This window comes from Hyla sarda, chromosome 1 (assembly GCF_029499605.1).
Source record: "Hyla sarda isolate aHylSar1 chromosome 1, aHylSar1.hap1, whole genome shotgun sequence".
NCBI lineage: Eukaryota > Metazoa > Chordata > Amphibia > Anura > Hylidae > Hyla > Hyla sarda.
Window position 1 is genome coordinate 348,406,816 of NC_079189.1, and position 23,244 is coordinate 348,430,059.

The following is a 23,244-nucleotide window of genomic DNA, read 5'->3' on the forward strand; positions in this document are numbered from 1 at the left end:
GTAACACTGCACACACTGATCTCTCATGCTGATCACTGGCGTGTATTAACACGCCTGTGATCAGTGTTATCGGCGCTCGACTGCTCCTGCCTGGATCTCAGGCACGAAGCAGTCATTCGTCCATCGGACACCGATCAGGCAGGTAAGGGCCCTCCCGGTGTCCTGTAAGCTGTTCAGGACGCCGCGATTTCACCACGGCGGTCCCGAACAGCCCAACTGAGCAGCCGGGATACGTTCACTTTCTCTTCAGACGTGGCGGTCAGCTTTGATCGCTGCGTCTGAAGGGTTAATACAGGGCATCACTGCGATCGGTGATGTCCTGTATTAGCCGCGGGTCCCGGACGTTGATAGCCGCCGGGATCGACCCGATATGACGCGGGGACACCGCGTGACCCCGCAGCATATCGCGGGAGCTGGCGGAGGACGTAAATATACGTCCTGCGTCGTTAAGGATCCAGCGGACAAAAAGGTGGAGACCTTGGCCAAATTTGCCTTTTGAGGCTGCGGGTTCATCTCTTCTCCCTGCTTTTGCCTCTGCCTGGGTTTCCAAGGCCCTTACGATCTGGGTTTCCTGACTCCATCAGGGATTTTCTTCTGGGGCTTCCTCGGAAGAACTGGCCAACTTAATTCTCCTGCTTTCTAAAGCGGGAGATTTTCTATGCTCTGCTTCCATGCAGTCGGCCCGCTGTGCTGCTTTTGCCACGGGTAACCTTGTGGCTCTCTGTAGATCCGCGGGGCTCAAAGCTTGGGATGCGGACGCAGACTCTAAGAAGTCTCTCACTGAGCTTCCTTTTACTGGCTCTCGGCTTTTTGGTAAGCGCCTTGATGAGATCATCTCGGAAGCCACGGGAGTGAAGAGTTCTTTATTACCTCAATAAGGCCCGCAGTACTACCTTCCGCCGTAAATCTACGTCCTTTCGGACTTTCGGGGTCACGAAGGGGGCCAGGCAGGCGCCTTCTCGGGACAAAAAGGCTCCCTTCTTCCAGATTTGCCCATCCTGGAAATCGGATAGCTGTTCGGGCCACTTTGCGGCCAAGGCGGGTACTCGCAAACCCACCTCTGCCTGAAGGGACACCCCACCCGCGGATTTTTCTCGGATGGGAGGTCGTCTGTTGCTCTTCCGGGACGTCTTGACCACACATGTTAAGGACTCCTAGGTCAGAGATGTGGTATCAAATGGTTACCGGATGGAGTTTGCCTCTCCTCCAAAGGCTTGTTTTTTCCTTTCCTGAGCCCCGCGGTCTCCCTCCCTGGCAAAGGCCTTTCGGGGTGCGCTTCAGTCCCTCCTCGTTCAGGGGGTCATTGTCCCGGTTCCCCCCGGGGAACGCTTTCAAGGTTTTTATTCCAACCTCTTTGTAGTTCCCAAGAAAGGGGGTTCAGTACGCCCCATCTTAGATCTCAAGCTCCTCAACCGACACCTCCTCCTGCGCCACTTCCGCATGGAGTCTCTCTATTCGGCCGTGGCGACCATGGATCAGGGGGAGTTTCTTTCTTCAGTGAACATCAGGGACGCCTACCTCCATGTTCCTATTTTTCCGGGACACCAGCGGTTCCTCCGCTTTGCTGTTCCGGAGGGACATTTCCAGTTTGTGGCTCTCCCCTTCGGCCTAGCCACAGCTCCGAGGGTGTTTACCAAGGTCCTTGCGCCGGTGATCGGCCTGCTACGGACAAGGGGGGGGGTCTCAGGGATTCCTTTCTTGGACGACCTTCTAATCAAGGCCCTGTCCAGGGACCAGAATCTAGAGAGACTCACCCTCGCTCTTCAGGCCCTATCTTGCTTCGGTTGGTTGGTCAATCGGGACAAGGCCAACCTATCCCCCACTCAGTCTTTGGTTTTTCTAGGACTTCAGTTCGACACCCAATCCCCTCGGGTTCACCTCCCGCCGAACAAGCGGGTGACCCTTCTGTCGGGGGTTCGTATACTCAGGAACCCCTCCCCTGTGTCCATTCGCTTTTGCATGGAAGTCCTGGGTCGGATGGTGGCGGCCATGGAGACCGTTCCCTTCGCTCAGTTTCATTTTCGACCCCTTCAACTCGCGATTCTATCCCGGTGGGACAGGTCTCCCTTGTCCCTCGATCGCAAGATTGTACTTCCTCGGACATGTCGCCGCTCCCTTCTGTGGTGGCTCCGCTCCCCACTACTTCTTCAGGGGCGCTCCTTTCTGCCCCTCCATTGGCTGGTTGTCACGACGGATGCCAGCCTTTCGGGTTGGGGGGGGGGGTGTCTTCCGAGACCGCACAGTCCAGGGCCTTTGGTCTCCCAGGGAGACACTCTTCCCGATCAACATCTTGGAACTGAGGGCAATCTACCTTTGCCTGTTACATTGGAAGATCCTTCTCCAGGGCCGCCCTGTTCGTGTCCAGTCGGACAACTCCACTGCGGTGGCGTACATCAATCGCCAGGGTGGCACTCCCAGCTTGGCGGCGATGGCCGAAGTTTCCAAAATCCTTCTCTGGGTGGAACTCAGGGTTTCGGCAATTCACATCCCAGGCGTAAACAATTGGGAAGCGGACTTCCTAAGCTGGTCCTCTCCCGACCCCGGCGAGTGGTCCCTTCATCCGGAGGTATTTGCAGAGATCTGTGAACTCTGGGGAACTCCAGATGTGGACCTCTTTGCATCCCGCCACAACCAGAAGGTTCCCCTCTTCGTGTCGAAGTCGCGGGATCCACGTGCTCTGGCAGCGGATGCACTGGTGATTCCTTGGTCGGGGGTTCACCCTACCTTATCTGTTCCATCCTCTTCCTCTTCTTCCCAGGGTCCTGAGGAAGCTCAAAGCAGAGGGCATTCCCGCCATTCTCGTGGCCCCAGATTGGCCTCGTAGGGCGTGGTACGCCGACGTCGTCCGGCTCCTGGACGATGTTCCGCTGCGCCTTCCGCTTCGTCCAGACCTTCTCTCTCAGGGTCCCCTGTGCCACCCCAATTTACCGTTGCTGTATTTGACGGTGTGGCGGTTGAGGCCGCAATACTAAGGGCCCGTGGCTTCAACACATGTGTTTTGCACCATGCTCAAAGCGCGCAAGCCCTCTTCCGCGAAGATATACCACCTTACATGGTGGTCTTATTTTCGTTGGTGTGAGTCTCAATCTCTTTCTCCAGTGGTGTTCTCTAGAGATGAGCGAACTTACAGTAAATTCGATTCGTCACGAACTTCTCGGCGCAGTAATTGATGACTTATCCTGCATAAATTAGTTCAGCTTTCAGGTGCTCCCGTGGGCTGGAAAAGGTGGATACAGTCCTAGGAAACTCTTTCCTAGGACTGTATCCATCTTTTCCAGCCCACCGGAACTCCTGAAAGCTGAACTAATTTATGCAGGATAAGTCATCAACTGCCGAGCCGAGAAGTTCGTGACGAATCAAATTTACTGTAAGTTCGCTCATCTCTAGTGTTCTCCCTTCCCCGACTCCTTTCATTTTTGCAGTCAGGGCTGGAACAGCAATTAGCTCTCAGCTCTTTAAAGGGTCAAGTTTCGGCCCTTTGCATTCTTTTCCAACGCCCTCTGGCATCTGATTCTCATGTTCGGACCTTCCTTTAAGGAGTGGCCCATGCGGCTCCTCCTTAAAGGTCTCCTACACCTCCTTGGGATCTGAATTTGGTCCTTGGCGCACTACAGGGTCCCAAGGTCTGTGTCCCCCAATAGAGCCGATAGAGAAAAAGGGATTTTTGTCTTACCGTAAAATCCTTTTCTCTGAGGATCCATTGGGGGACACAGCTCCCGCCCTTTCTTTGGTGTTCAGGTTTTGGTTACCTGTCCGAGGGTGTGTTCAGTAAATTTTTTGTTCTGTTTACCTCGTACTGGTCTTGGTTTTTGCCTCTCGGTCCTCTCCTACTGCTTGGGGACTAAACTGATTACCTCAGGCTCTGTAGGCGGGTATATCCTGCTGGGAGGAGCCGACTTTTTTGGTTTCCTTAGTGTCAAGTCTCCTAGCAACAACAGCATATACCCAAGGTCTGTGTCCCCCAATGGATCCTCCGAGAAAAGGATTTTACGGCAAGACAAAAATCCCTTTTTTTTTGGTGCTCGATATGTTTTTTAAAGTTTACGCCATTTACTGGGCGGGATCATAAACGTTATATTTATTTAAAAAGTTTGGACATATAAGCGCACGGCGATGCCAAATATGTAAACTTTTTTTTTTTTTTTTTATGGGGAAAATAAGGGTAATTAAATTTTTTTATTATGGGAGGGAATTTAATATAATTTTGGAATTTTTATTTTACACCTATGGCATAGCATTACACAGTAAGATCTGCAATCCGCTGATATAGCCAGGCTACATCATCGGATAGGAGATCGGGCTGCAGATAAGGGGACCCTCCACCGCCATTTTGGTTCCTCAAACCCCCACGATCACTTCACAGGGGTTCCGTGAGCTCCACTGAGCTGCCGGCATCTTCCACTTTCACATTTAGATGCAGTGATCGGATTGATCACGGCATCTAAAGGGATAAATGCCGGGCAGCGGTGGGATGGCTGCTGCTAGGCATAAGCAACAAGTGGAAGGCTACTGATTAGTATCCAACACTCTTGAAATCAAGCGATCTGCTCTAAATCGAGCACAGCTCCTCCGTGTGTCTTAAAGTATCTTAAGGATTCAGGGCGTACAGGTGCCCCCTTTCTCCTTAAGTACCAGGATACAAGGGCGTACCTGTATGCCCTTCGTCTTTAACAGGTTAAAATGAGTTGATTTATGTTGGTATATAACATACAGGCCCCTCCAAAAAAAAATCTGAAATTTATTTTTTAATCTTGCGTGAGACGTGATTACGAAATGCGATTCTCGGCCTTTGCCCAAACCTCTGATCATGCGCAGTGGATGGTGTTGGCCTTTCTGGCTTGTCACTCACTTGCAGCAGTGAGACCATGACTATTTCTTGGAAGGTACCAGTCTTGATTGCTAGTAACAGGGTATTAGTTCACTTTCTGAAAATTGGATTTTGCCCTCTATATTGGCTTTGCAATGTCTGATTCCGGGGGTCCCGCCGCTGGGAACCCCCACGATCTCTCCTGCAGCACCCCCCTGTCATCTGCTGCAAGAAGTGAACTTCGCTACGTGCCTGACGGGCGATACAGGTGGTGGCCGTCATGCCCATTCCCATAAACTTGCATTGAGGGGCGGGGTGTAACGTCATAAGGGGCGGGGCCATGATGTCACAATACTCTGACCCCTGTATCGCTCATCATCAAGCACGGAGCTAAGTTCGCTCCGTGCAGCAGATGACTGGGTGCTGTAGGAGAGATTGTGGGGTTCCCCAGTGGAGAGACCCCTGCGATCAGACATCTTATCCCCTATCCTTTGGATAGGGGATAAGATGTCTAGGGGTGGAGTACCCCTTTAATCACAGGTGTTTAACATGCTTTTTCAACAGCAGCTGGCAAAGTGATTTGTAAAAGTATTTCTTGACATAATATCCCTGACCTCTGCCAATGATTAGAATGATGTGGTGGTGCTTGCGTTTGGAGATGAGGAGCAGTAGTTTGATCCTTGTGATTGTGTTAGTTTGGTAATTCCTGGCATGTTCAAAAAAGAAAAGGCAAAAGTCTATTGGGAATTACTAAGAGAGTTACTAACAATTACTGTTTTTATCCTTCTATGTCAGGCTATTCCTGCTCCTCCTGTTGTCAAGGCCAAAAGAGGAAGAAAAAGAAAGGTAATAAAAAATTGTGTAGAATATAGTAGGAGATCAAAAAACTACGGTATACAAGTAGAAACCTCTATAGATGGATGTCAGCTGACAGATGAATATGTATGGCTAAATGACCCACTTAAAGACACAGCAGATTTTTGTCTTTGACAGTCAATAAAATGTTTGCATTTTAGTTTTTTCCTTGTCTCCTAATAGCCATAACGCTTATGATTTTTCCATACACAGAGCCATATGATAGCTTGTATTTTGCGCGACCAAACGTACATTGTAATGATACCTTTTATCACACTCTTAAGCAAACGAAAAGCATTATTATTTTAAAGGGGTTCTTCGGTGCTTAGACATCTTATCCCCTATCCAAAGGATAGGGGATAAGATGCCTGATAGCGGGAGACCCGCCGCTGGGGACCCCCGGGATCATGATCGCGGCACCCCGTTTGTAATCAGTCCCCGGAGAGTGTTCGCTCCGGGTCTGATTACAGGCGACCACCGGGCCCGTGGCGTGTGACGTCATGCCTCCGCCCCTCAATGCAAGCCTACGGGAGGGGGCGTGATAGCTGTCATGCCCCCTCCCATAGGCTTGCATTGAGGGTTAGAGTGTGACGTCACACGCCGCTGGCCCTGTGGTCGTCGGTAATCAGACCCGGAGCGAACACGCTCCTGGGACTTATTACAAACAGGGTGCCGCGTTCAAGATCCCGGGGGTCCCCAGCGGCGGGACTCCCACGATCAGGCATCTTATCCCCTATCCTTTGGATAGGGGAAAAGATGTCTAAGCACCGGAGAACCCCTTTAAGGGTAAAAATGCAACTTTGCAATTATTAGAAAATGTAATTTTTATGCAGTGCACTTTGATAAAACTGACATGTTGGCCCAGATTTATTAAACTGTGAGAGGAAAAGTGGAGTGATTTTCCCTCAGCAACCAATCACTCAGCTTTCACTTTACCAGAACTCGTTAGCCGAGCTGTGATTGGTTGCTGTTGGAAAATATTCCCACTTTTTCTCTCACACAGTTTGATAAATCTCGGTCAATTTCATTACAACTATACCCATACTTACATAGTTGGGTATTTTACTACTTTAACCTGTTAAAAACATTGGGGGGCATTTACTAAGGGGTTTAGTCATTTTTTTCTGACTATTTTTGGCGCAAAATTGTCGCAATTGCGCCTACCCTATAAATTGTGCGACTTTCCCTAGCAAGAGCTAGAAAGTCAAATTTTTTTTTCCCGCTTAATTTACGCAAGTTTTCAGTTTTGACTTGCAGTGGTCAGGAATTTATTAACTGAGACAGTCGCAGTTGCGCAATAAACTGTTGCAACGGCCGTAAAAATTGACTAAATTTACTCCAGCTCCAACATGGAGCAGGAAAAGCTGCTGCCGCCCGGGCTCCGACATACTTTCTCCCCGCTACCCTCACTGCGCTACCGGGGCACTACAGTCACTACAGTGATTTACATCCCACCCCTCTCACCTGCCAGCGCCACACAACTCCCATCTGTCTGCTGTTGCAAGACTACAAGTCCCAGCATGGCCTTACAGTGAGGACACGCTGGGAGTTGTAGTCTTGGAGCAGCGGGAGCTGAGCGGCGCGGGCGGGAGACAAGGGGGGGGGGGGGTAGCGGGGAGGCCGTGTGAGGAGCCCGGACGGGAGACAAGGGGGTAGCGGGGAGGCCGTATGAGGAGCCCGGGCGGCTGCACTGTAATGTCAGCCCGGGCTCCTGCCCTGAGAGCCATAGGCTTTGGCTGTCAGGGCATGCTGGGTGTTGTAGTTTTGCAACAGCTGGAGGGCCACAGTTTGCAGACCACTGGTGTGTGGTCTGTAAACTGTAGTCCTCCAGCTGTTGCAAAACTAAACAGCTGAAGGGGACCGGCGAAGAAGTTCACTTACCCTTCCGAGGCTCCAGCGACGATCGCTGACGGAGATCGTCGCGCGGCACTGTCGCGCGGCAGTGTCGTGCAGCGCTGGATCCTACGGAAGCCGGTAAGTTGCGCAAGCTTCCCAACCAGGGTGCCTCCAAATGTTGCAAGACTACAACTCCCAGCATGCCTGGACACCCTTTGGCTGTCCGGGCATGCTGGGAGTTGTAGTTTTGCAACAGCTGGAGGCACCCTTGCTGGGAAACACTGGCCTAAAACAGTGTTTCCCAACCAGGGTGCCTCCAGATGTTGCAAGACTACAACTCCCAGCATGCCTGGACAGCCATTGGCTGTCCGGGCATGCTGGGAGTTGTAGTTTTGCAACAGCTGGAGGCACCCTTGTTGGGAAACACTGGCCTAAAACAGTGTTTCCCAACCAGGGTGCCTCCAGATGTTGCAAGACTACAACTCCCAGCATGCCTGGACAGCCATTGGCTGTCCGGGCATGCTGGGAGTTGTAGTTTTGCAACAGCTGGAGGGCCACAGTTTGCAGACCCCTGGTTTGTGGTCTGTAAACTGTAGTCCTCCAGCTGTTGCAAAACTAAACAGCTGAAGGGGACCGGCGAAGAGGTTCACTTACCCTTCCGAGGCTCCAGCGACGATCGCTGTCGGAGATCGTCGCGCGGCACTGTCGCGCGGCGCTGGATCCTACGGAAGCCGGTAAGTTGCGCAGGCTTCCCAACCAGGGTGCCTCCAGTTGTTGCAAGACTACAACTCCCAGCATGCCTGGACAGCCTTTGACTGTCCAGGCATGCTGGGGCTTGTAGTTTTGCAACATCTGGAGGCACCCTGGTTGGGAAACACTGTTTTAGGCCAGTGTTTCCCAGCCAGGTTGCCTCCAGATGTTGCAAAACTACAACTCCCAGCATGCCTAGACAGCCTTTGACTGTCCAGGCATGCTGGGGCTTGTAGTTTTGCAACATCTGGAGGCACCCTGGTTGGGAAACACTGGCCTAAAACAGTGTTTCCCAACCAGGGTGCCTCCAGATGTTGCAAAACTACAAGTCCCAGGTTGGGAAACACTGTGCCCGGCCTCCGCCCCACCTTACTGTAAGGGCATGCTGGGAGTTGTAGTCCTGCAGCTGGGGGCAGGGGACAAGCTTGTCACATTTATTATCACCTGCTCACACATCTCCTGCACCACACAACTACAACTCCCAGCATGTCCTTACTGTAAGGGCATGCTGGCAGTTGTAGTCGTGCGGGGCGGGAGATGTGTGAGCAGGTGATAATAAATGTACTAACCCATTTTTTTTGTTTTCTTCTCATTTCAGATCCGTTTATCCTGTGGACTCCTTCGGATTCGGTGGACTACTTCGATGACCAGCGTTTTTCTTTGTTTGATTTTAATAAAATGGTTAACGAGGGCTTGTGGGGGAGTGTTTTTTGTAATAAAAATTTTTTAAAACCTGTTGTGTTTTTTTCTTACTTTACTAGACAGGCTTAGTAGTGGAAGCTGTCTTATAGACAGAGTCCATTACTAACCTGGGCTTAGCGCTAGCCACAAAAACAGCTAGCGCTAACCCCCTATTATTACCCCGGTACCCAACGCCACAGGGGTGCCGGGAAGAGCCGGTACCAACAGGCCTGGAGCGTCAAAAATGGCGCTCCTGGGCCTAGGCGGTAACAGGCTGGCGTTATTTAGGCTGGGGAGGGCCAGTAACAATGGTCCTCGCCCACCCTGGGAACGTCAGGCTGTTACTGTTTGGTTGGTATTTGGCTGAGAATGAAAATAGGGGGGACCCTATGCGTTTTTTTTTTTTTAAATAAATAATTAAATACATTAAAAAAACGCATAGGGTCCCCCTATTTTTATTCTCAACCAAATACCAACCAAACAGTAAGAGCCTGACGTTACCAGGGTGGGCGAGGACCATTGTTACTGGCCCTCCCCAACCTAAATAACGCCAGCCTGTTACCGCCTAGGCCCAGGAGTGCCATTTTTGACGCTCCGGGCCTGTTGGTACCGGCTCTTCCCGGCACCCCTGTGGTGTTGGGTACCGGGGTAATAATTGGGGGTTAGCGCTAGCTGTTTTTGTGGCTAACGCTAAGCCCGGTTTAGTAATGGACTCAGTCTATAAGACAGCTTCCACTACTAAGCCTGTCTAGTAAAGTAAAATAAAAATAAAACACAACAGGTTTTAAAAAAAATTTATTACAAAAAACACTCCCCCACAAGCCCTCGTTAACCATTTTATTAACATCAAGCAAAGAAAAACGCTGGTCATCGAAGTAGTCCACCGAATCCGAAGGAGTCCACAGGATACACAGATCTGTAGAAGAAGTAACCAAAAAAAAAAAAAGTGTAAGTACATTTAGGGAGAAAAATATGTAATAAACACACACACACACACACACACACACTAAACGCCGTTTACCACTTCTGAGCCATGACTACAATTTACAGTGATCCCTCAACTTACAATGGCCTCAACATACAATAGTTTCAACATACAATGGTCTTTTCTGGACCATCGTAAGTTGAAACCAGACTCAACATACAATGCTACAGACAGTCCAGATCTGTAAAACGTGTCAATGGCTGGAAGAACCAACCAATCAAAATGGGCATTCACTGGTAAAACCCCTGTATTACTGAAGTGTATGCACTGACTGGTATTACATGTTCTGTACACTTTACCTGTATCAGGGTTAGCTGCTCTTTTGGACACCAGGTGAGGGCAACTCCATTACTTGTTTTGGACATTGCCTGTACTGTACAGGACCCCTGAAGAAGCTCCTGTCCTCTACATAGACCAGTGTTTGCCAAGCAGGGTGGCCCCATTTTTTGCAAAACTACAACTCCCAGCATGCCCGGACAGCCTTTGGCTGTCCAGGCATGCTGGGAGTTATAGTTTTGCAACAGCTGGAGGCTCCCTGCTTGGGAAACACTGACATAGACAGTGATTTACAGCTCCCAGCAGATCTTTCTTACTTTTATATGTAAGGATTTGCTTTATCTATATCAGTTATCTACTTATTTTTCTTTGTCACTTTTTCCTATTTTTGGATGACATTTTGGTGCCTTTAGAACCAATTACCCTGTTTCCATAGAGTTATGGTCTCAACATACAATGGTTTCAACTTACAATGGTTTTCCTGGAACCAATTAATATTGTAACTTGAGGGACCACTGTAGTTATTGAATTATTTAGATGTGGTGAAAAAGCTAAAAAAAACTCAAAAACAAAAGATCCAGAAGGAAACCAGCAGCCAAACCTATTCAGACAGCAGGAAAAAGGAACAGACTATTTTTTCGACTACATGAAGTAAATTTCCCACTTTTGCCTATGTGTGCCAAATTTATTAATGCCGTGCAGCAATTTAGTAAATTTGTCGCACATAGTCAAAAATGAAGTAGAAAAAAACAGGGTAAAAACCAGACTACATAGTAAAAGATTAGTAAATGCCCCCCATTGAAGGTACAAGTATGCCCTTGATGTCCATTACTTAGCGCACCAGGGCTGTATGAGGGCTATTTTTTTGTGCTGTGATTAGTAGTTTTTATTAGGACCATTTCTGCTGGGACTTTTTGATCACTTTTTATTTAGTTTTTCTGGCATGTAATGTGACCAAACATCAGCAGTTTTTTTTTTCCATTTATATTTTTGCGTGTCTTATTTTAATAGTTTGAAAAATTCTGCACGTTGCTTTTTTTTTTTTTTTTTTTTTTTTTTTATGGTAAATGGCTCATCTGGCAAAAAACCTATCCATGGTGTAAAAAAGTATAATAAAGCTAATTACTATTATTATGTTAGCCATACTGCACAGATCTCTTAGGATCAGTCGCGTTGTCTATCTTGTAGAGAAGACGTCCAGTCACACACTCTCTTAAACAGAGAGCTCCTGACCCTATTACTGCTCCTTCGATTTTAAAGCAGCAGAAAGAAAAAAATTATTAAAAATCCTCAGGTGGGTATGCTGTGGATTTTATTTTTATTTTTTTCCACAGAAAAAAGTGCCATCGGCCCATTCTGTGGAAAAGCACTTAAATTTTCTTGCTGTGTCCTCACTGGAAAAAATAACCAGTTTATTTGGGCACTGTGTAACAGTTGTATTGTGCACTGCAGAACAAGACACCCTCCAGTGTGTTAAATGGTAGAGATGAGCGAAGTTACAGTAATTTGATTCGTCATGAACTTCTCGGCTCGGCAGTTGCTGACTTTAGACTGCATAAATTAGTTCAGCTTTCAGGTGCTCCGGTGGGCTGGAGACTCTCTCCTAGGACTGTATCCACATTTTCCAGCCCACTGGAGCACCTGAAAGCTGAACTCATTTATGCAGGCTAAAGTCATCAACTACCGAGACGAGAAGTTCATGACGAATGGAATTACTGTAACTTCACTCATCTCTATTAAATGGTGTTTTTTACAACTCTTTTCTTTGGACAAGAGATGGAAAATCAGAAAATGGGGACTTCCTCCATTACATCATTATTCTCTAATGGAGCATAACAAAATCTGTTTTATGGATAACATCTTTAAAATGCAACGGTCACAAAGAATATGCTTGTGAAGCTGCACACGCAGTGCACTAGATCTTCAAAAGCCTATTCTTGGCATACCTTTACAAATACATTTAGGCTGTTTTATACTTTCCAAAAAACATCATCCTCCTTGAACCGGACCAACAGTCTGTGAGGCAGAGCCCAGGTCTGCTCTGCGGCTATGTTGCGCAGTTGATTGACAGCCGGCGCATATGCAGCAGAGATACAGGGCTGCAGGCAGATGAGCCCTGTGTGTCAATCAACTGTGTGACGTAGCCAGAGAGAGGCAGTTCGGCCCTGGAGCAATGTGGAACCTGAATCCCAGAGGGATTATTCAATTTTAAATATTAAATGTATCCCCTTTTTAACCCCCTTATTTCCCTATGGGACTTCCTGAGCATGCTCCGTAGCAATAACTAAACTGATCATAACGGAATATGAAAATAACAGATGCTGTTTGTGTTCATCCATAGACTTCAATGTTAAATTTATAACTGCAGTTATTAGTCTGTTATTTTTGATAACCAATAACTGACGGTAACTGTTGATAAAGGATGACCCGTTATCAGAAGTTCATGATGGGAGGGAATGATTCAGAGGATATATATGGTACTGTGAAAGATCCCTAATTTATTTATAAGGATATGCCGACAATATGCTTGTGAAGCCCTAGTGCACTGTGTGTGCGCAGCTTCACAAGCATATTCCTGGTAACAGTAGCAGTTAAAGCACTGTAGCCATATGCCCAAAGTGTGTTGAGTGTCTCTAAAACATACTCTTCTAAAGTCTGTTTCAGTATGCTATTCATATCATCTGTGTATTTTTACTTTAATTTCAGGTGGATATTATGGCAGAGGCAGAGCGCAATGCAGCTGCTACCCCACAGACTCCACCCAAACCTAGCCCAAAGCGTGGCAGACCACCGAAGTTGGGTATGACACATTTATGTTTTGAACAATGTTAAACTGTTAATGCTAGAAAAAAATATTAATCCTGAACCCTCTCGTACAGCCAATTTTAATTTTATATATTATTTTTTTTTCATCACTGCTTTTCCATTGCATAACAGTATGAGATCTTGTGTTTTGTGACACAAATTTGGTTTTATTTATGGTAATATTTAATTTACCATAAATAGTATTTTATAAATATATATTTTTTATATATAATATATTATTTAAAAAAAATTGTTGGGTGAAATGGAAATAAAGTCAATTTTCTTTCCTATATGTGTTTATTTTTTTTTTATTTTTTTTTATGGTGTTCAGCTAACCCTGTGCATAACAAAACGGTTTCTGGCTCAAGAGTGGCCTTCCTGTCAGCTAGTGAGCTTGTGAGTTTCTCTATCCAGTTCCACAGGTTTTAAAGTTTTGAGCAGTTCCAGAAGATATGCTACAGGAGGCAAACTAACCTGCAACCTCTCCAGTATTTCATTAAAGGAGATATCCAGTGGTGAAAAACTTATCCCCTATCCTAAGGCCCCAGCGGTTGGACCCCCCTCGATCTCATGTACGGGGCCCCGACAGCCCGCGGGAAGAGAGCGTGTTGACCACCGCACAAAGAGGCGGCTGACACGCCCCCTTCGGCAATCTCCGGCTCTGCCACAGAGTTGTATCAAGCAGGCGTGTCGGCCGCCACGTGGTCAACACGTGCTCTCTGGCCAGCGAGCCGGGGCCCCGTACAGAGAGATTGCGGGGGGCCCCAGCGGTCAGCCCCCCCCCCCCCCCCCCCCCCCCCCACGCGATCTGAAACAGATATTTGGGAAGTTAAAATTGTGGGGGGAGGGAGGTAAATTTGGGGTGGTTTCATTTTCACATTATTCAGTGTGGTAAAATTAACAAGTAATCTTGATACTTTTGGTCATCACAATTAAAACAATACCCAATTTGTATACCGTATTTTTCGCCCTATAGGACACTCCGCCATATAAGACGCACCCAATTTTAAATGAGGAAAATCTAGAATACAATGTAAAGTATAGGTCACAGTGATCTTCAACCAGCGGACCTCCAGATGTTGCAAAACTACAACTCCCAGCATGCTCTGAGTTGTAGTTTTGCAACATCTTGAGGTCCGCAGGTTGAAAACCACTGGTATAGGAGGTAATACTCACGTGTCCCTGCCGCTCCTGACCCATCACCGCTTCCCTAGATGTCGCCCTCCATCGCTGTCGCCGTGTCCCCGTCGCTCCGGAACGTCTCTGCTGCCCAGTATCCTCGCTCTCCGTCACCGCCGTCACGTCGCTATGCACGACGCTCCTATTGGATGCGTGACGACATGATGATGATGATGACGATGACGGAGAGTGCCGGCTATGCAAGGGATCTCGGCACGAAGCAGACACCGAGGATGCAGGTAAGGTCTCTCCCGGTGCAGCCGGGTTAGTGTCACTTTCGCTTCAGACGCGGCGGTCAGCTTTGATCACCGCATCTGAAGGGTTAATACAGGGCATCACCGCGATCGGTGATGTCCTATATTAGCCGCGGGTCCAGGCCGTTGATGGCCGCAGGGACCGCCGCAAAAGGTGTGTATTCGCCGTATAAGATGCACCAACTTTCCCCCCCTTTATACGGTGAAAAATACGGTAGTTTGCGTCATATTTTACCAATTTAAAAAAGTTCTAAAAAAAATAAAATAACTTATTGCCAATTTCTGAGACCCCTATAACTTATTTTTCCGTATAGTGGGCTGTTTGAGGGCTTATTTTTTGCACCGTAATCTGTCTGAATTGGTACCATTTTGGTATTGATCGGACTTTTTTACCTTCCGACTGACAGTTTTATTAGGGCTTATTTTCTATGTGACAAGTTGTACTTTACACTGAATTTTTTTTTTAATCATAAAATGTATTTATGAAGCCAGAAAAAATATATATGTAGGGCAAAATTGAAAAAAATATGGTATTCTACTATTTTTTTAGGGCAATAATTTTTTCGGAGTTCAAAAAAACGGAAATCTGACATGCTATCTTTATTCTATGGTCAGTAAGATTCCAATGATACCAAACTTGAATAACTTTTCAGTTATATGGTTAAAAAAAATATTTAAACTGGAAAAAGAGAGAGTAAAAAAACCCCTTCATTACCATGTTCTCACCCCTGTAACTTTATTTTTCCACCTATGGAGTTTTGTTAGGGTTTGTTTTTTGCACCATGAGCTGTAGTTTTTAACGGTACCACTTTTGTGTAGTTTTTGTTTTTTTTTTGGGGGGGGGAGGTATAAGGTTACCAAAAATCAGCAATTTTGGCGCTTGGAATATTTTGCTGCATCAGAAACATAATAATTTAATAGTTTATTAAATAGTTTATACCAAATATGTGATTTTTTTTCTCTTTTGTACAGTGGGACCTATAGCACTGCACACACTGATCTCTTATGCTGATCCCTGCAAAGCCATAGCTTTGCACGGATCAGTGAGATAGGGGCTCGAACCTGTAGCTCAGGCTTGGAGCAATCAAACCCCGATCGGACGCTGCGGAGACAGGTAAAGAGACCTCTGCTTGCGTCCTAGCTAATTGGAACATAGCGATTTTATCACAATGTCCCGATCAGCCCGACTGAGCTGCCGGGAAGAGTTTACTTTCACTTTCAGACGTGGCGGTCAACTTTGACCGCTGCGTCTGAAGGGTTAATAGCGCGCGGCACAACAATCGGTGCTGCGCGCTGTTAGCCCAGTGTGATGTGGGGTCACGGCGTGACCCCGTTTTAAACACGGGGACCGGGCTCAGGGCGTACAGGTACGCACTGAGTCCTTAAGAGGTTAAAGGGGTTATCCAGCTTTCTTTTTCCTGGTCGCTTTTCATTGGGGGACACCTATGCTGATGGGTATATGCTCTTGTCTCTAGGAGACGCTGACACTAGGAAAAGAAAAGTCTGCTCCTCCCTTGTAGGATATGCCCATCCATTGGAAGTGAGGTAATCGGTTTTAGCTAGTGTCAATAGGAGGCAAGACACAGGTCTGGGAGCTTCCCAGACCTGGTATTTTTTATTTTCTAGTCAGGGATGTCTAGTTAGGTTTTTATTTCCCTTTTTCAGGTGGGGGTTCAGGAGCATGGAGCTACCTGTTCCCCCATATGCGACAAAGGGGCACGGAATATAGGAGTATGGGCTGTCAACCCCTTATCGACAATGGCCAGCGCCTGGAGGTTGCACCCTGGGTCCGGGTCCCCTCTTGCCCCTGCTCGCCCCGCTATCTTAGCCTTGTATGATGCAGCATGGCCATAAGCTGGTTGAAGACGCCGGGGAAAGTATAAGACGGCATCTGCAGGCGAGTATGTACACCCGCCACCCCCCCCCCCCCACCCCCCTTCATCCCTCTTCATTCCCCCCCCCCCCCCCCTTAAAAAGGGACTCTATCCTTTATAGGGAGCTTAAAGGGATAAAAGGATAGGGGATAAGATGTTAGATCGCCGCGGTCCCGCTGCTGAGGACCCCGTTGATCGCTGCTGCGGCACCTCGCCATCTTTACTGCACAGAGCGAGTTCGCTCTGTGCGTAATGACGGGCGATACAGGGGCCGGAGGAGCGTGACGTCATGGCTCTGCCCCTCATGACATCACGGCCCGTCCCATTAATGCAAGTCTATGGCAGGGGGCGTGACTACCGCCACGCCCCCTCCCATAGACTTGTATTGACGGGGGCTGGCCGTGATGTCACGAGGGGCGGAGCCGTGACATAACGATGCTCCAGCCCCTGTATTGCCCGTCATTACGTGCAGAGCGAACTCGCTCTGCGCAGTAATGATAGCGGGGTGCTGCAGCAGCGATCCCCGGGTCCCCAGCAGCGGGACCCCGGCGATCTGACATCTTATCCCCTATCCTTTGGATAGTGGATAAGATGTCTAGGGGCGGAGTACCCCTTTAATGTGTGGGGCCCGCTCAGGTCCCCTGGGGGGGGGGGGCGTTTGTGTTTCTGTGAAATACACTAGGTCAGCCACCAGCCCTTTGCAGTGGCTCCCTCCGCTGGTGTTCTTCCCTGCTCACCTCTGCACAGCTTTCTGTCATGTGTGGGGTTCTTCCATTCGGCCAACTATATGGTTTACTTTACCCCCACTGGGGGTCCGCAGCGTGCTGGTTGAGGGCTCCGCCCTTCTTCTCCCCCGTACCAGCGCACGATCCAGGGGTTATGGCGGAATGTGGCTGCGCAAACAGAGGGGAGGCAGCGACACCGCTGTAGGTTCCCACGCGCCACGGCCTCTTCTTACGAACTGCGGGCGCTACCCACGGCCATAACGCTGTGCTCCTCCAGCCGAGTTTTGCTCCACCACTCCACCATGCGGGGATTGGCGGCGCTCTGTAGCAGAGCGGCTCAGTCAGCCTCCCTAAGTTGCGGCCCTGAGGGAGCTATTCCCACCGGCCCGTTTGGTTACCTAGCCTCTGAGCTCTGCGGTGGCTTAGCAGGCGTTTCTAAGTGCGCTTTTCTGTGCCGTCGCTGCTCCTGGGGCTGCCAACATGTGTTTTTTCCTTACTGTCTCCGGGCTGATTACCTTTCTCTGGTGGTGGTTTTTCCCACCCTGGGGGACTGCTTTGGTACATTCCATCAGTATAGGTGTCCCCCAATGAAGAGCGACTGAGAAAAATTTTTTTTTTTTTTATTTTTTTTTTTACACACCGTAAAATCTCTTTTCTCATAGCCTTCATTGGGGACACCGCACCCACCCATTTCTTCACTTTTGATCCGGATGATATTTTCCGCTTGTGTTTTATTTATTTATTTATTTATTTTAATCTGGGGTTCTTTTCTAGTTCTTTGTTGGCTTCTCCTACTGCTCTGTGACAAAACGGATTACCTCACTTCCAGTGGGTGGGTATATCCTGCCAGGGAGGAGCCGATTTATTTTATTTTTTTCCCTATTGTCAGCGCCTCCTAGTGGCAAGAACAAATACCCATCAGTATAGGTGTCCCCTAATGAAGGCTACAAAAGATTTTACAGAGTACAAAAAAATCTCCTTTTTGTGTGTCAGTCAAACAAAAGTTTAAAGGGGTACTCTGGTGTAAAACTTTTTTATTTTAAATCAACTGGTGGCAGAAAGTTAAACATATTTGTAAATGACTTCTATTAAAAAATCTTAATCCTTCCTGTACTTATTAGCTGCTGAATACTACAGAGGAAATTCTTTTCTTTTTGGAATACTCTGATGACATCACAAGCACAGTTCTCTCTGCTGACGTTATTATAATAATAATAATAACGCTTTCTTTATTGCTGTCCTTAGTGGGATTTGAACCCAAGTCCCCAGCACTGCAAGGCAGCAGTGCTAACCACTGAGCCACCATGCTGCCCTTAGCAATACATCTGCTATGCATGGTTGCTAAAATGGACATAGATGTCAGCAGAGAGCACTGTGCTTGTGATGTCATCAGTGTTCCAAAAAGAAAGGAATTTCCTCTGTAGCATTCAGCAGCTAATAAGTACTGGAAGGATTAAGATTTTTTAATAGAAGTAATTTGCAAATAGGTTTAACTTTCTGCCACCAGTTGATTTAAAAGAAAAAAGGTTTTCACTGGAGTACCCCTTTAACCCCTTCCCGCTATTGGACGTATGCATACGTCCAGGCGAATTACACGTTTGCGCAAATGGACGTATGCATACGTCATCGGGACGTATGCATACGAGATCGCGGGTGGGACTCAGCTGTCAATCAGAGCCGGAGTCCCACCGCAGCTGCCGCGATCGCGCCGGGGCCGGCAGCATTAACCCCATAGATGCCGTGATCAGTTATGATCACGGCATCTATGGTGTTTGCAGGGGGAGCGCTCTCCCCCTGCCCATCAATGGCGGCTCCGCGATAAAATAAGGCACCCTCGATCCCCCTTGAAGAGATAGGAGTGAGGTGGCAGGGTTGCCACCCCTCCTATCCCTGCTATTGATCGGCCGAGCGACCGACCAATAGCAGACTGGGGGCGGGGGGGTTAAAGTTCGGTTCCCCCCGCTATGCCCACCCATCGGTGTCCGGGCACAGCGGGGGGAACCGTGCAGTAGCGGCGGCGGCGGCTGTGATCACGGCGGCGGTGGAGGGGAGTATGACTCCGCATGTCCGGGAGTCTGTTGCTAGCAACATCTGCAGGGCGACAGTTTAGAGAGTGGTCTCTAAACTGTCGCCCTCCAGATGTTGCAAAACTACAACTCCCACCATGCCTTGACAGCGGTTTGCTGTGTTGGCATGCTGGGAGTTGTAGTTTTGCAAGATTTAGAGGGGTTCAGGCTAGAGATCACTGACAGTGGTCTCTAAACTGTAGCCCTCCAGATGTTACAAAACTACAACTCCCAGCATGCCCAGACAGCAGTTTGCTGTCTTAGCATTCTGAGATTTGTAGTTTTGCAACATCTGGAGGGCCACAGTTTAGAGACCACTGTCAGTGATCTCCATACTGAACCCCTCTAAAACTTGCAAAACTACAACTCCCAGCATTCAGGAACAGCAAATGGCTGTCTCGGCATGCTGGGAGTTGTACTTGCGTGCCTCCAGCTGTTGCATAACTACATCTCCCAGCATTCCCTTTGGCAATCAGTACATGCTGAGAGTTGTAGTTCTGCAACAGCTGGAGGCACACTGGTTGGGAAATACCGAGTTAGGTAATAGGTTCTATTACCTAACTCAGTATTTTCCAACCAGTGTGCCTCCAGCTGTTGCAAAACTACAACTCCCAGCATGCACGTTCTGTCAGTGCATGCTGTGAGTTGTAGTTTTGCCCCCCCCCCCCATGTGAATGTACAGGTTACATTCACACTGGCGGCGGATTACAGTGAGTTCCCTGCTTCAAGTTTGAGCTGCAGCAGCCGCAGCTCAAACTCCTAGCGGGAGACTCGGTGTAATCCGCCGTCAGTGTGAATGTAACCTAAAAACACTACACTAACATAAATTAAAGAGTAAAACACTACATATACACACGTACACTGCCCCCCCACCACCCCTTCCCCCCCAATAAAAATGAAAAACGTATCCTACAGCAGTGTTTCCAAAACGGAGCCTCCAGCTGTTGCAAAACAAAAACTCCCAGCATTTCCGGACAGCCATTGACTGTCCAAGCATGCTGGGAGTTTAGCAGCAGCTGGAGGCACCCTGTTTGAGAATCACTGGTGTAGATTACCCCTATGTCCACCCCTATGCAAATCCCTAATTTAGGCCTCAAATGCACATGGCGCTCTCACTTTGGAGCCCTGTCGTATTTCAAGGCAACAGTTTAGGGCCACATATGGGGTATCGCCGTACTCGGGAGAAATTGTCTAACAAATTTTGGGGGGCTTTTTCTCCTTTTACCCCTAATGAAAAGGTAAAGTTGGGGTCTACACCAGCATGTTAGTGTAAAAAAAAAAAACATTTTTGTACACTAACATACTGGTGTTGCCCCATACTTTAAAATTTCACAAGCTGTAAAAGAAAAAAAGCCTCCAAAATTTGTAACGCAATTTCTCCTGAGGACGGAGATACCCCACATGTGGGCGCAAAGTGTTCTGGGGACGCACAACAAGGCTCAGAAGGGAGAGTGCACCATGTAAATTTGAGGTCTAAATTGGTGATTTGCACAGGGGTGGCTGATTTTACAGCGGTTCTGACATAAGTGCAAAACAATAAATACCCACATGTGACCCCATTTTGGAAACTACACCCCTCACGGAATGTAACAAGGGGTACAGTGAGCATTTACACCCCACAGGTGTCTGACAGATCTTTGAAACAGGGGTCTGTGAAAATGAAAAATAAAATTTTTAATTTGCACAGCCCACTGTTCCAAAGATCCGTCAAATGCCAGTGGGGTGTAAATTCTCCCTGCACACCTTATTACCTTCCGTGAGGGGTGTAGTTTTAAAAATGGGGTCACATGTGGGGGGTCCACTGTTCTGGCACCACGGGGGGGCTTTGGAAATGCACATGGCCAAATTCTCTCTCCAAAAGCTCAATGATGCTCCTTCTCTTCTGAGCATTGTAGTTCGCCCCCAGTGCACTTCACGTCCACTTACTGGGTATTTCCATACTCAGAAGAGATGGGGTTACAAATTTTGGGGGGTATTTTCTGCTATTATCCCTTGTTAAAATGTAAAATTTGGGGGAAAACAAGCATTTTAGTGTAAAAAAAATAATTTTTTTTTACATATGCAAAAGTCGTGAAACACCTGTGGGGTATTAAGGTTCACTTTACCCCTTGTTACGTTCCCCAAGGGGTCTAGTTTCCAAAATGGTATGCCATGTGGGTTTTTTTTTCTGTCCTGGCACCATAGGTGCTTCCTAAATGCGGCATGCCCCCAGAGCAAAATTTGCTTCCAAAAAGCCAAATGTGACTCCTTCTCTTCTGAGACCTGTAGTGCGCCAGCAGAGCACTTTTCATCCCCATATTGGGTGTTTTCTGAATCGGGAGAAATTGGGCTTCAAATTTTGGGGGGTATTTTCTGCTATTACCTTTTTTTAAAATGTAAAATTTTTGCTAAACCAAGCATTTTTGGTAAAAAAAAAAATTTTTTTTTTTACATATGCAAAAGTCGTGAAACACCTGTGGTATGCCCCCCCGAGCAAAATTTGCTCTCAAAAAGCCAAATATGACTCCTTCTCTTCTGAGCATTGTAGTTCGCCCATAATGCACTTCAGGTCAACTTATGGGGTACCTCTATACTCAGAAGAGATGGGGTTACAAATTTTGGGGGGTATTTTCTGCTATTAACCCTTGCAAAAATTTGAAATTTGGGGGGAAACACAAATTTTAGTGAAAATTTTTTTTTTTTTTTTTTTACATATGCAAAAGTCATGAAACACCTGTGGGGTATTAAGGCTCACTTAATTCCTTGTTACGTTCCTCAAGGGGTCTAGTTTCCAAAATGGTATGCCATGTTTTTCTTTTCTTTTTTTTTTTTTTTGCTGTTTTGGCACCATAGGGGCTTCCTAAATGCAACATGCCCCCAAAAAACCATTTCAGAAAAACGTACTCTCCAAAATCCCCTTGTCGCTCCTTTGCTTCTGAGCCCTCTACTGCGCCCGCCGAACAATTTACATAGACATATGAGGTATGTGCTTACTCGAGAGAAATTGGGCTACAAATTCAAGTATAAATTTTATCCTTTTACCCCTTGTAAAAATTCAAAAATTGGGTCTACAAGAACATGCAAGTGTAAAAAATGAAGATTTTGAATTTTCTCCTTCACTTTGCTGCTTTTCCTGTGAAACACCTAAAGGGTTAAAACACTTAATGAATGTCATTTTGAATACTTTGGGGGGTGCAGTTTTTGTAATGGGGTAATTTATGGGGTATTTCTAATATGAAGACCCTTCAAATCCACTTCAAACCTGAACTGGTCCATGAAAAATAGCGAGTTTGAAAATTCTGTGAAAAATTGTAAAGTTGCTGCTGAACTTTGAAGCCCTCTGGTGTCTTCCAAAAGTAAACACTTGTCAATTTTATGATGAAAATATAAAGTAGACATATTGTATATGTGAATCCCAAAAAAAAATATTTGGAATATCCATTTTCCTTACAAGCAGAGAGCTTCAAAGTTAGAAAAATGCAAAATTTTCAATTTTTTCATCAAATTTTGGGATTTTTCAACAAGAAAGGATGCAAGTTACCACAAAAATTTACCACTATGTTAAAGTAGAATATGTCACGAAAAAACAATCTCGGAATCAGATTGATAAGTAAAAGCATTCCAGAGTTATTAATGTTTAAAGTGACAGTGGTCAGATGTGCAAAAAAGGGCTGCGTCCTAGAGGTGAAGGGGTTAAAGAGTACCTTTCATCAAAAAACTTGATATATTATAGATTAATGTGTGCAGAATAACTTTCCAATTGCATGTTAGTAAAAAAATATGCTTCTTTCTATTTAATTTTCCACTTTGAAAAAATGACCACTAGAGGTCTCCCTACCAGTCCTGGCCGCAAGCCCTTTTTAAAAAATATATATATATTTTTTTTATAGATTTTATACTCATACTGGAGTCCTAAATCTCAGACTGCAGCTGGGACACAGACAAGCTCAGCACTGCTCCCTGCCTGTCAATCAGACAGGAACCAGCACTGTGCTCATAGCACAGCAGGGCATACTCCTGTCTCTGCCTTACTGCATGCCCTCATTCATTTAATTTTACTATCTAAGCTCCGGTCTTTCTTCTCTCTGCACATGCAGTTGTAAACAGAGAGAAAAAGATTCAGAGCTGCCTGCTGAGCTTGTCTCTCTGTTTACAACTGCATGTGCAGAGAG

General features: G+C 47.0%; 1 protein-coding gene across 1 annotated transcript in view; it reads left to right on the plus strand.

Annotated features, from left to right (window-relative positions):
- PSIP1 (PC4 and SRSF1 interacting protein 1) overlaps nt 1–23,244 on the plus strand; it is a 135,621-nt gene that overhangs the window by 65,364 nt on the left and 47,013 nt on the right. The window contains exons 7-8 of the mRNA XM_056521122.1: nt 5,603–5,653; nt 12,897–12,990. Of these exons, the coding sequence (XP_056377097.1) occupies nt 5,603–5,653; nt 12,897–12,990 (145 nt within the window). The remainder of the gene's footprint in view (nt 1–5,602; nt 5,654–12,896; nt 12,991–23,244) is intronic.